The sequence below is a fragment of the Rhinoderma darwinii genome, chromosome 5 (genome assembly GCF_050947455.1).
Source record: "Rhinoderma darwinii isolate aRhiDar2 chromosome 5, aRhiDar2.hap1, whole genome shotgun sequence".
NCBI lineage: Eukaryota > Metazoa > Chordata > Amphibia > Anura > Rhinodermatidae > Rhinoderma > Rhinoderma darwinii.
The window spans coordinates 60073593-60087887 of record NC_134691.1 but is presented as its reverse complement, the minus strand read 5'-3'; the positions used below and the strand labels follow the sequence as shown (position 1 = coordinate 60087887).

Here is a 14295-nt window from a genome sequence, read left to right as displayed (position 1 = left end):
AACACAGATGCCCGATGCTAGTGATGCCAATGGTCTGTGAAGTGAATTCAAAAGTGACAACCAATATGGTGCACTCCCTGTTGTCACTTCCGCAAAATGGGTGCCACAAGAAAACAGAAAAATGCCAATATCTCTGTAAATGACTAAACTTTAGCTGCTTATATAACTGCTTATTCATTAATATATAGCCATTTCTATATTTTAGGGGGAATTTCTCTATAAAGGTGGGGCTACACAGTGACCAATAGTGGCAAGCAAATAGCAGAAAAATTTTGATTGTGTTGAGACCTCATTTATCCCCTATGAGGGAAAAACTGCCAAGGGACTTTGCCACTACCACTATAGTTCTGGCGCAGTTGGGACTTTTTCTATTGGCTGCTGGCAACATCTTTACCCATACGGTATAATTGAAGCCACATCACAACCAAAATTTTACAAGACTTTGAGTAAACTTTGTGGTGTTGCAGTAAACCACACCACAAAGTGATTATTCAATGATCATACAATACAAATGTAGATCTAAATTCTATTTTGTACTGTAATCCTGCAGGTTTGCTCAACATTTCTGATGATTGCTGTACGACATTTATAAAACAGAGGTTTACATCCTACAATCAAGTGGTTACATGACGGTGTGGGAACACACAGGGTCTCCTAATAATTTCTACCTGTCCAATATTCTTTTAACACATTTGAATTCCAAGGGAAGTAAAGTTATTCCAACCAGTACTAGTGCTAGGCTCCCCCATGCTGATCCTCAATCAGGGTGGGAGACATTAATATTAATATAATTCTCCAGCTATTGCAAGATTCTACACCGTTAAAAACAAGCAGATCAGATCACAGCAGCATAGCCTCACCCGGGAATCTAAAATCATTCCGCCCACAGCTAAATCTACAGAAAATGTTCCATATATTTAAAGTGAACCTCTAACTGTGAACATCACTTCATTTTAGGTCCAAAGTTCTATGGGGATTAATTTTATAATATATCGGGGTTCTCTAAAACCAAGCTCAAAATGACCAGCTTTCCTTCACTTTCCTGCATAGAGTAAAAAGATGAAATTCTGTCTGCCGGCAGCCGCCATTAGGAGGAGGTTACTGCATACAGATTTTTACAGCTTCCTTTAAAATTAATAAAAAGTTTGTCTTCAGTGAGCTCCTATGTTCCCTGCAGGCGTTCAGAATTTTATCATAGAACGCTGTGGCTGCATAAAGGTTCAAGGGAGATGGAATTTAAAAGTCTGTATATAGTAAAAACAAAAACAGATTCTTGACCCCCTATAAAAATATATTATACAATTTTGGACCCAAAAACAATAGGATGTTTATAGTTGTGTCACAAACCACTCCGCGCTCCAGCACAGCTCCCTTTCATCCTCTTGGTGATCGTGTCAGCGATCGGTGTGCGCCACTGGTGACACTGACTGGACACCATTTGATACTGGCGCCTTCCTAAGTGTGTGTCATGCTATACTTCTTCCTTGGGCATTTGACCACGCCATGCTGGTACATCTTGTGTTGATTAACTCTTTCTGTGCTGTGCTTTGTTGCTTAGCAGCAATGCCTCCCATTGGCTGCTTCTATGATGAGGTCAACAAGGTCTGCTATTTAAACCCAGCGAGGGCCGCCACTTATTGCTTGAGAGTCTGCGCAGTTACTTCTGGTTCCATTTCAGTTCCTGACATGTATATTGCCTCAAGCCGTCTGGTACCTGAAGCCTGTGGTAGCCTGTTCCCCTGTCGAGCTTGTGTCCATGTTCACGCACCAGCTTCTCTCTATGCTCTAGACCAGTCTTCACATCTTATCTTGATGTCGCTGCTGCTTCCAACTAACAATTGGTGACTATTCTACAAACCTCCTTGCGGGGGTCAAGGTTAGAAACCAGGGATCCCTTAGACTCTGCTACACCAGTTGCATCATTAAGGGTCCACTAACAAGTCAGAGAAACCATAACAAGTTGGAAGAACACCTTGAGGTGATAGTACGATATACAGCTCCATACCTCATAGCAATATCAGCACATTGTTACATCATGCATGACTTAAACTTGTGTTCTTGTAACCAGGGATGGTGGCAACTTTTGGGGCACAATTAAATAATTGCATTACGGCCACAAGAATTTACAAAATTATTATCAAGCCCCTAAATGGTTATAAGGACCTACTAGGCAAAATGTAAAATCTGAGTTTTGCTTAGGGACCTAGAGGGCTCCAAGGAATCTAGGCAAAACTTAGGTTTTGAGGTTTGCCCAGAATAATCCTTTAATATCTGGATAATGTGACTGATGGACCATGTCTAAGGTAAAAATAAAAGTCTCACTGTAAGGCCTTATTCACACGAGCGTGTGCGTGTTGCACACGTTGCACTTCCATGTGTCAGCAATGTTGACTGCGAGATTTTCACGCATATGCCATCCTTATGACACGCGGTTTTGAAGTTTAGAAAAAGAAATGAAGGAAGTACTTTTATGTTTTCCTTCATTTCTTTATCTACTGATGCGCGAATCACGTGAGACACACAGAAGTGCTTCCGTATGCCATTATCACGCACCCATTGACTTCAATGGGTGCGTGATGCGTGAAAAACAGCCAAGTATAGGACATGTCGTGACTTTTACGCAGCGGACATAAGCTGCATGAAAATCACGCACTGTCTGAACAGCCCCATTCACTAACATAGGTCCGTGCGAATAAGGCCTAACTGAGGGTCTTGATTGATTTATGTTAGGTTGAGTGTTAAAGGGTAACTAAACGTTCAACAAACTTCTGACATTTCACAGTCAAATGTCAGAAGTTTTGATTGGTGGGGGTCCGAGCACTGAGACCTCCACCAACCGCTAAAACGAAGCGACAGAAGCGCTCAGCCCCTTTGTTTCTGTTCGGCTTTTTCCAGAAAGCCGATATATCGGAGTACAGGCTCCTAGACTTTCTATTGAGCCAGTACTCCGATACATTGATTTCCGGAAAAAGCAGAACAGACACGAAGCGGCTGAGCGTTCGCACGAGGACTTCTGCGGCTTTGTTTTAGTGATCGGTGGGGATCTCAGTGCTCGGACCCCCACCAATCAAAACTTCTGACATGTCACTATGACATGTCAGAAGTTTGTCAAACAAAAAGGACCCTTCATTTACTGTGAAAGCCACTCCCTTTATCCTATACTTGTAGAGCCAATGACCTGTTCAGATTTTTCTGCCTGCCCGAAAGACTTGGAATGGAGCAGCAGAATGCATGCTCTACTGCTTCTCTATTCAAACTCTACCTCACCGTGGTCATGCTGTGAGGAGGAACAGGGGACTCAGGACCCCTGGTCTAGTGATCAATTGGGTGATTAATGTGCTTTGTGAGAAAACTCCTTCAAGAAGCTAGTGAAAGCAGATTTCAGACCTCACTCCTAAGTTCTTCACTCAGATGTGACAAATAACCTCAACTGTGAACATTCTGTAGTTTCTGGATTCATTAACTCACCTGAAGATACAAGCTCCTTGGGTGTCAGAACAGTGAGGTATGAGATGTTCACCAGCAAGTAGAAGACAATCACTGTACACATGGCTGTTATTACACTACGAGGGATGTTTTTACTTGGGTTCTTTATTTCCTCTGAAAAATAGCAATATAAAATAATCAATAAAAATGTAGCAAAAATCAAGAGGTGACTTTTTCAAGAAAAAAAAAAGACCACAGATTATCATTGATCATTACTACGGATAAAATTGTTAAAACGCAGATGGAATTGAAGTACCATCTCCAATACCTGAAAATATTGCCTGTTATTTTGTCCATTGGTGATTTCTACAGAAATCACGAATAATAATATATTGTATATAATCTTAATAACCATCACAGCAAGTCACAATAGTAAGAGCAAGACACCTCAATATAAATCTCAAAATATCATAGAGACAAAACTTTCACCCACTATATGCCATAATAACTGCCTGCACACTGTCCAGCACCCCTTTGGGGTGTTAAGATTATATACAAGATTGGCAATATATAATATCCATTCATCTGTATATGTTTGATATTTCCACCATCTTTTGTCCTGCCTTATGGTAAACACACTGTCCTGTCTCTTGTACATGTTTTATGTACATTGTGTTTTTAAGGTTTCAATCAATTCTTTTAAATTGTCTGTACAACTTTTTGCGTGTGAATAAAGTATTTTGAAATTTTTTGCCATATTGATTACTGGTGTTTATTATATAGCGTTCAGGGAAATATTTCCAGTAGTTATACACTTGTGTATACAGTAAAACTCATATTATTTTTATAGCAGGAAAAAAATTGTGGTGCACCATTATGGAGAGCTTTGTAGACTAGTAGAGAGTTTTGAATTTAATTCTGCAAGTAATAGGAAACCAGTGAAAAGAGCGACAGTGAGCAGAGGCATTAATATATCCGCTATACAGAGATTACCCTGGCTGCTACGTTCATGATGGAATACAGCGGAGCCAGTCTGTTTAGTGGAATACCAGTTAGTAGCGGGTTACAGTAGTCTACACGAGAAAGAATTATGGCCTGGATTAGTGTTTTAGCATTGTTAGTTGTGAGGTAGAGATGGATACGAGAGATGTTTTTTTAGATAAAGGCATTTGGATTTGGCAATCCCTTATATGGAACCTGTCACCAGCATTTCACCTATTGAACTCTACTCACCCCTCACTGGCCGTTGCTGTCAAAAGTACATTGTGGTTATTCCCTCTCTTAAATTCCTCCTCCGACCGTAAATAACTGTCTGCAAACATTTTGCACTATTTATGGTAATAATACAGCAGTCTCGTTTGTTCCTCCTCTTATCGCCGACCACCACCAAAAACTGGCCCGCTGTGAATGCCGAAATCTCATCTGAGATAGCGCGCATGTGCCCGTCATGTATGGTCCGGCACCATTCCCTGCTTCGTCCGGGCCTCAAATCTAGTTACCGCGCATGCACTGTGTAAAGGATTTGCCAGATACAGCTTCTGTGTCGACGCCCGTGGGCAATTAGTCTGCACCTTCTCCTATGTCTGTGAAACTGACTCCATCTTCCACCACTCAGGATGGCAGGCTTAGGAGTGGGAGAGCCTATCACATCCTGGCCCGACGGAGCTAGTTCCCGCCCACTGTCTATTTATACCTGCCTTTCCTGTTCCTCCTTTGCCTGTGATTCTTCTATGCTTGTTTCCTGGCTTGCTGCTGCTGCTTGTACTACTCATCCTCTGCTTGTTATTGACCTTGGCTTTCTGACCACTCTCCTGCTCAGCGTTTTGTACCTCGCTCTCTCCTGGTTTGACTCGGCTCGTTCACCACTCTTGTTGCTCACGGTGTTCCGTGGGCAGCTGCCCTAGCTTCTGTGTACCCCTGTCTGTTTTGTCTGTCTTGCACTTACTGAGCGTAGGGACCGTCGCCCAGTTGTACCCCGTCGCTTAGGACGGGTCGTTGCAAGTAGACAGGGACTGAGTGGCGGGTAGATTAGGGCTCACCTGTCTGTCTCCCTACCCTCTCATTACACACTGCTATGGTGTCCCATTGTGCGCACGCACCAGAACAGGACATCGGTGTGCAAGCGTGGGATTTTGGTTGTGCTGGGGGGGAGACGAGGTGCTGTCAATCAAAAGTAAGGAGGTGGGGTTAACTCAGACAGTCTGGAGGAATGAAGATTTTACTTATAAAGATATGAAGATATCACAGGTTCAGAAAGATAATTATAGGTTACATAAAAATGATTTTTCACCCACTTCCACCAGGTATTGCTGGTTTAATAGATGAAATGCTGGTGACAACTTCCCTTTTAAGAGGACCTGTCACCTCTCTTGACATGTCTGTTTTAGTAAATATTTACATTTCCTATCATATACCAATTCTGGAGAATCTTTTCTTAGAACTCTGTATTGTACAATTCCACTGTTATTCCTCGTTCGACTTGTCAAAGAGGTGTGTCCCTATACAGCCTGGCAGTGTCAGAACTGATTGGACAGTGTGAGTGTGCAGCACTTAAACCCCTTCCCGCAAAATCACGTACAGTTACATGTTGGGCTCTAGTGTGTTAGCGTATCGCCACGTAATTGTACAAGATGGTGATAGAACCGGCTCAGAAGCTGAGCCAGCGACATCACCGCCGGGTGTCGGCTGTATATTACAGTCGATACCCCGCTGTAACGGCCAGTACCGGAGCTAGCCTCCAATTCGGCCGATTAACCCCTTAGATGCAGCGATCAAAAGCGATCTCTACATTTAGGTGGTTTCTAGCCTGTCAGCACCACTGAGACGTAGACTCGGGGATGCTGATGGTTGCGAAGGCAGGGCCTAAAATGCTTGCTATCAGGGCCGAGAAAATGGTGCAGGCTCAGTAGCTGAGCCTGCGCCATTAGCCGTGGGTGTCAGCTATTTGTCACAGCTAACATCCTGCTGTGACGGCCAGGACCGGAGCTAGGCTCCGATCCGGCCGATTAACCTCTTAGATGCAGCAATAAAAATCACCGCAGGGGTGCCGATGGATGCTATGGCAACCGGAGGCCTAACAATGGCCTCCTAGTATGGAAGCCTATTAGGCCCCGCTTGGAGGCGAGGCCTAATAGGCTTGATGTCAGTGAATAGCTGACAGCTGTAATACACTGCATTATGTAGGTAGTGCAGTGTAGTAGATTAGCGATCAGGGCTTCATGCCTTCATATACCATAGTGGGACAATAAAAAGTAAGAAAAAAGTTTATAAAAATGTTGTAAAAAGGTTAAAAAATAAAAGTTTTAAGTTAAAAAATAAATAACCGACTTTTATCCGACAATAAGTATTTTATTATAGGACAAAATGGAAAACATTAAAAAAAAAGTACGCATATTTGGTATCACCGTGTCCATAACGACCCGAAGTATAAAAATATCACCCTATTTTACCTGCACGATGAACACAGTGAAAATAAATCAAATATAAAGCAATTCCAGAATCGCTGTTTTTTGGTCACTACCCCTCGCAAAACAGACTAAATAAAATTATCTAAAAGTTGGATGTACCCCAAAATTTTACCATTAAAAACAACAACCCGTCACGCACAAAACAAGACCCCCCACAGCATTTTTTACGGAAAAATAAAAAGTTATGGCTTTCAGAATATGGCGACACAAAAAATAAATTATTTGAAACAAAAGTGATTTTACTGCGCAGACGCTGCAAAACATAAAAAATAATCGTATCGACCCGCAGAATAAAGTAAATATGTAATTTAACCCCTTCCCTCTTTAGCCACTTTTGACCTTCCTGACAGAGCCCCATTTTTCAAATCTGACATGTTTCACATTATGTGGTAATAGCGTCTGAATTCTTTCACCTATCCAAGCGATTCTGAGAATGTTTTCTCGTGAGACATTGGACTTTATGTTACTGGCAAAATTTGCTCGATACGTTCAGTATTTAATTGTGAAAAACACCAAATTTTAGCGAAAAATTGCAAAGATTAGTATTTTTCTCAATTTAAATATATCTGCTTGTAAGACAGGCAGTTATACCACACAAAATTGTTGCTAATTAACATCCCACATATGTCTACTTTAGATTGGCATAGTTTTTTGAACATCCTTTTTTTTTTTTAGGACGTTACAAGGCTTAGAACTTTAGCAGCAATTTCTCATATTTTCAAGAAAATTTCAAATGGCTATTTTTCCAGGGGGCAGTTCAGATGTGAAGTGGCTTTCAGGGCCTTATATATTAGAAACCCCCAATAAGTCACCCCATTTTAAAAACTGCACCCCTCAAAGTATTCAAAACAGCATTTAGAAAGTTTCTTAACCCTTTAGACGTTTCACAGGAATTAAAGCAAAGTAGAGGTAAAATTTATAAATTTCGGGTTTTTTTTGCAGAAATTCAGAAGCAAAGGAGCACCCAGTGGATTTTGGGGCCTTATTTTTGTTAGAATATATTTTAGGCACCATGTCAGGTTTGAAGGGCTCTTGCAGTGCCAAAACAGTGGAAATCCCCCAAAAGTGACCCCATTCGGGAAACTACACACCTCAAGGAAATTATCTAGGGGTGTAGTGAGCAGGTTTTTTACAGAAATTACTTGAAGTAGGCCGTGAAAATTAAAATCTAAATTTTTTCAAAGAAAATGTAGGTTTAGCTAATTTTTTCTCATTTCCACAAGGACTAAAGGAGAAAAAGCACTGCAAAATTTGTAAAGCAATTTCTCCCGAGTAAAACAATACCCCACATGTGGTCATAAACGGCTGTTTGAGCACTAGGCAGGGCTCAGAAGGGAAGAAGTGCCATTAGAAGAATTTATTAGAATTGGGTAGTGAAAATAAAAACAATCCTTTTTCTTCAATAAGACGTAGCTTTAGCTCAACATTTTTAATTTTCTCAACAAATAAAGGAAAAAAAGAACCCCAACATTTATAAAGCAATTTCTCCCGAGTACGGCAATACCCCATATGTGGTCATAAACGGCTGTTTGAGCACCAGGCAGGGCTCAGAAGGGAAGAAGTGCCATTTGGAGTGCAGATTTTGCTGGATTGGTTTCTGGGCGCCTGTGGGACCAAAACAGTGGAAACCCCCCAGAATTGACCACATTTTGGAAACTACACCCCTCAATGCATTCACCTAGGGGTGTAGTGAGCATGTTAACCCTGCAGGTGTTTTGTAGAAATTAGTGTGCACTCGATGTTGCAGAGTGAAAATTTGATTTTTTTCCATAGATATGCCAATATGTGGTGCCCAGCTTGTGCCACCATAACAAGACAGCTCTCTAATTATTATGCAGTGTTTCCCGGTTTTAGAAACACCCTACATGTGACCGTAATCTTTTGCCTGGACGTTCGACCAGGCTCAGGAGTGAAAGAGTACCATGTAAAATTGAGGCCTAATTTACAAAGTATTGGTTCACAATTGCAAAGGCTCAGATGTGAAATAATAAAAAGAAAATGACCCCATTTTGGAAACTACACCCCTCAAGGCATTTATTAAGCGGCATAGTGAGCATTTTCACCCCACAGGTCTTTTCCATAAATGAATGCGCTGCGGATGGTGCAAATTAAAAATTAATACTTTTCCCTATAGATGCCATTTCAGTGGCAAATATGTCATGCCCAGATTATGCCATTGGAAACACACACCTCAAAAATTGTTAAAAGTGTTCTCCCGGGTATGGCGATGCCATATATGTGGAAAGAAAACTGCTGTTTGGGCACGCTGTATGGTTCAGACGGGAGGGAGCGCCATTTGGCTTTTGGAGAGCGGATTTTGCTTGGTAGTAGATTTGTTTGAGTATTGCTGGTGTTTCCGTTTATAATGTGGGGGTACATGTAAGCTGGGCAGAGTACATCAGGTGCATAGTCAGGTGGTGTAATAATGGGGTAAAAAAATAATAAAATGATCCATAGATGTGTGTTACGCTGTGAAGCAATCCTTTTTTGCTGGGCAGTGTTGTCCTGGTATAATAAAGGGCACCATCGCTTCTAGCAGATATGTTTGGTTCCTCCCCTTCCTGGTTCCCTAATTTTAGGGCCTTGATAAATCGCCTCTCGAAATAGACGAAATGTCTGATTTGAACAACTGCATATTTTTTTATTTCCTGACTTATTGGAGCTTCAACTAATTTTATTTTTTCATAGATGTAGTGGTATGAGGGCTGTTTTTTTGCGGGACGAGCTGTAGTTTTTATTGGTACCATTTTGGGGTACATGCGACTCTTTGATCACCTTTTATCCTATTTTTTGGGAGGCCAGTTAACCAAAAAACCACAATTCTGGCATCGTTTTTTTAGTTTTTTTTATAAAGCGTTCACCACGCGTTACAAATTACATGTTACCTTTATTCTGCAGGTCAGTCCGATTCCGGCAATACCTAATTTATAGAACTTTTTTATGTTTTACAACGTTTTGCACAATAAAATTACTTTTGTAAAAAAAAAAATTTTTTCTGTTGCCAAGTTGTGAGAATCATAACGGAGCTGTATGAGGGCTTGTTTTTTGCGAGACTAGCTATAGTTTTTATAGGATACGTGCGACTTTTTGATCACTTTTTATTTCAATATTTGTAGGGCAAAGTGACCAAAAAGAAACTCTGGTATCGTTTTTAACATTTTTTTTTTACGCTGTTCACCGCATGCAATAAATAATATAATATTTTTATACCTCAGGTTGTTACGGTTGCGGCGATACCAAATACGTATGGTTTATTATTTTTTCAATAATAAAGGACTTGATAAGGGAACAGGGCGATTGTGTTTTATTTTCTTACTTGAAACTTTTCTTATGTTTTCAAATTTATTTTTTTCACTTTTTTGTTACACTTTTTTTCAAGTCCCACAAGGGGACTTGAAGGTCCAACTGTCAGATTTTTTTTTTCTAATACATTGCGCTACCTACGTAGTGCAATGTATTAGATATGTCAGTTATTCACTGACAGCAAGCCGATTAGGCTGCGCCTCCCAGCGAGGCCTAATCGGCTTCCGTAATGGCAGAGCAGGAGGCCATTGTGTCTCCTGTTGCCATAGCAGCAGTCACTAGTCCTGATTGCCTGTCAGGGCTGGCGATCTGCTAGCAACCGCTAAGATGCAGTGATCGCTTTCGATCGCTGCATCGAAGGGGTTAATAGCAGGGATGGGAGCTACCTCCGGTTCCTGCCCTTACAGGTGGATGTCAGCTGTAACATACAGCTTACTTCCACCGCTGATGACGCCGGGTCAGCTCCTGAGCCGGCGCCATCTTGCCGGCGGGTACGGAAGCCGTTCAGGCTCCGCCCCAGGGTGGGGGCTGGAAGTTTTCCGTGCTAGGCAGACCGGAAGGCCAGTATTAGGCCTTCAGATGCCATTGCAGCAACCAGAACCCTGGCGATTTCATTGCTGGGGTTCCGATGAGCTGCAAACACCTTAAATGTAGCGATCGCGTTTGACGGCTGCATTTAAGGGGTTAATGGCAGGGATCTAAGCTAATTTCGGTCCCCACCATTACAGCCGGATGTCAGCTGTAAGATACCGCTGACATCCGGGGATGATGGCACCAACTCAGCTCCTGAGCCGGTGCCAAGCATTTGGCGCATGGATACGGCAAAATGCGGGAAGCACTAGCTTTCCATGGCGTACCCATATAGCAAATGTCGGGAAGGGGTTAAATTGCACGGTGAACGCCGTAAAAAAAAGAATAAAAACATAGTCAGAATTTATGGTTTTTGGTCACCTTGCTTGACAAAAAATGTAAAAGTGATCAAAAAAGTCACATGTACCCCAAAATGGTACTAATGAAAACTACAGATTGTCCCGCAACAAATAAGCCCTCACACAGCTCCGGTGGAGAAAAAATAAAGACGTTCTGGCTCTTAGAATATGGTGATGCAAAATGTGCAGAGCGTTTCAAAAGCGGATAAGATTGGGCACCATTTATCAGTGTGACACTGGCCACACATCTGCCGATTATTATTTATTTACCGCATGATTATACCCTCTTATTATGCCCTGATGTACTCCGCACAGATTACATATACCCTGATGTACTCCGCACAGTTTACATATGCCCCCACATTATAAACTGAAATACCAGCAAAACCCCAAACAGAACTACTATCAAGCAAAATCCACGCTCCAAAAACCAAATGGCGCTCCCTCCCTTCTGAACCCTACACCGTGACCAAACAGCAGTTTTCGTCCATTTATATGGCATCGCCATACCCGGCAGAACCTGCTTAACAGTTTGAGGTATTTGCCTTCAGTGGCACGAACTGGGCACAAGATATTGTGCACTAAAATCGCATATCAGTGGAAAATTTCAGTTTTCACTTTGCACCATCCACTGAGCATTCATTTCTCATAAAAAAAACAAAAACCTGTGGGGTCAAAATGCTCACTACACCCCTTAACCCCTTAATACCGAAGGTATTTTAAACCTTAATGACCGAGCAATTTTTTAAGTTTTTCCATCGACGCATTCAAAGAGCTATAACTTTATTATTTTTGCGTTGACATAGCTGTATAAGGACTTTTATTTTGTGGGACAAGTTGAATTTTATAATAGCACCATTTTGGGGTACATATAATTTATTGATTAACTTTATAATAACTTTTTTTAGTGGGGTACTGGAAAAAAACTGAAATTTCGCCATTTGTTTTGCGTTTTAATCTTATGCCGTTTACCGTGTAGTATAAATAACATAATAACTTTATTCAGCGGGTCGTTACGATTGCGGCAATAGCAAATTTATATGGATTTGTTTGTTTTCCTACTTTTACACAGTAAAAACACATTTTTTTCAAAATTATTTGCTTTTGTGTCGCCATATTTTAAGAGCCATAACTTTTTTTATTTTTTGACCGATGCAGCTGTGTGAGGGCTTTTTTTTTGCTGGACAACTTGTAGTTTGTATTGGTACCATTTTGGAGTAGATGTGAAGGTTTGATCACTTTTTATCAAATTCTTTTGAAGGCAGGATGAACAGAAAACAGCAATTCTGGCGTTGCTTTTTATTATATTTTTTACGGCGTTCAATAATGTAATCATTTTATAGTTGGGTTAGTTACGGACGTGGCAATACCAAATATGAGTAACTTTTAACTTTTTTTCATTAGGTATTTTGTAAGGGGAAAAAGTGTTTGTTTTTTTTGTTTTTTTTTTACTTGGGATATTTATTTATTTCAAACTTTATTAACCTTTTTTTTTTTACTTTATTTTTAGTCCCACTGGGGGACTTTACTGAGCAGACTTCTGATCGCTATTATAATACACTCCAATACTTCAGTATTGGAGTGTATTATTGCCGGTCAGTGTAAGGCTGGGTTCACACTACCTATTCAGGCGTAAACGAGGCGTATTATGCATCGATTTACGCCTGAAAATACGGCTACAATACGTTCGGCAAACATCTGCCCATTCATTTGAATGGGTTTGCCGACGTACTGTGCCGACGACCTGTCATTTACGCGTCGTCGTTTGACAGCTGTCAAACGACGACACGTAAAATGACTGCCTCGTCAAAGAAGTGCAGGACACTTCTTTGAAACTTAATTTGAGCCATTCTTCATTGAAGTCAATGAAGAACAGCTCAAGATTACGGGTGTCAATGACGCCTCACGAAATGCGAGGAGGAGCATTTACGTCTCAAACGACGGAGCTGTTTTCTCATGAAAACAGTCTGTAATTTCAGACGTAAAAGCCAGTTATCGTGTGCACATACCCTAAAACTGACAGGCACCTGTTAGGTCATGCCTCTGGCATGGTCTAACAGGCAATTACTAAAGGCAGACCTTGGGGCCTTTGTTAAACCCCCAGGCTGCCATAGAACCAATCGGCACACCGCGATGCACGCGGGGATGCCAGTGGGATGAGAGAGGGAGCTCCCTCCCTCTAAAATCACTCAGATGCAGCGCCCGCTATTCGGCACCGCATCTGAGGGGTTAAATATGATAGGAGACCACTGCTAGTGGTCTCCGATCATTGCCCTGAAGCCCGAGACTGTTACTAACAGCCCGGGCTTCAGCAGCACCCCGCACGATACGGGGAAAGTTCTTCTGACGTGCCGACATGGAAAAGCGTCACTTCAGAAGAACTACCCTGAACGGCCGACGTAAAAACACTATACGTCGGTCGTTAAGGGGTTAAAAAATGTCTTTAGGGGTGCAGTTTCAAAAATAAGGGTCACTACATGGGGGTTTGTTTTTCTATTTGACCCCAGAGCCTTGTCATTGTGGGCCAATGTTGCGAAAAATCACCAAAATAGACCTCACATGCGCATTTGCTCTTTCACACCTAAGACCTTTTGTATGTCCAGGCAAATGATAAATGCCTTGAAGGATGTAGTTTAAAAAATGGGGTAACTTCTCTGGGTTTTCCACTCTACTCTGGTACCTAAGGGAGCTCTGCAAATGCGGTATGGCGCCTGTACACCAGTCCAGCAAAATCTAGGCTCTAAAAGCCAAATGGCGCTCCTTCCATTTTGAGCTCTACCGTGTGCCCAAACAGCAGTTTAGGGCCAGACATGGGGTATTGCCGTACTCGGGAGAAATTGGGGAAACAAATTGTGTGGTGTTTTTTCTCCTATTACCCCTTGTGAAAATAAAAACTTGGGAGCAACACTACATATTTTTGGAAAAAAAATGATTTGTCATTTTCACTGCCTAATTCAAATAAAATCTATGAAACACCTGTGGGGTCAAAATGTTCACTACCCCCTAAATGAATGCCCTGAGGAGTGTAGTTTTCAAAATGGAGTCACTTCTCCAGGATCTGCGCCCAACAACAAATCAAGCAATTCTGAGCCCTGACGTGTGTCCAAACAGCAGTTTATAACCACATATGAGGTATTGCCGTACTCGGGAGAAATTGCTTTACAATTGTT

General features: G+C 41.6%; 2 protein-coding genes across 3 annotated transcripts in view; one reads left to right on the top strand and one right to left on the bottom strand.

Annotated features, from left to right (window-relative positions):
- Positions 1–14295, top strand: part of LRRCC1 (leucine rich repeat and coiled-coil centrosomal protein 1) — a 254094-nt gene that overhangs the window by 75592 nt on the left and 164207 nt on the right. The gene's annotated exons all lie outside the window — the stretch shown is intronic.
- Positions 1–14295, bottom strand: part of LOC142651404 (b(0,+)-type amino acid transporter 1-like) — a 70177-nt gene that overhangs the window by 16769 nt on the left and 39113 nt on the right. The window contains exon 2 of the mRNA XM_075826066.1: positions 3469–3600. Within this exon, the coding sequence (XP_075682181.1) occupies positions 3469–3600 (132 nt within the window). The remainder of the gene's footprint in view (positions 1–3468; positions 3601–14295) is intronic.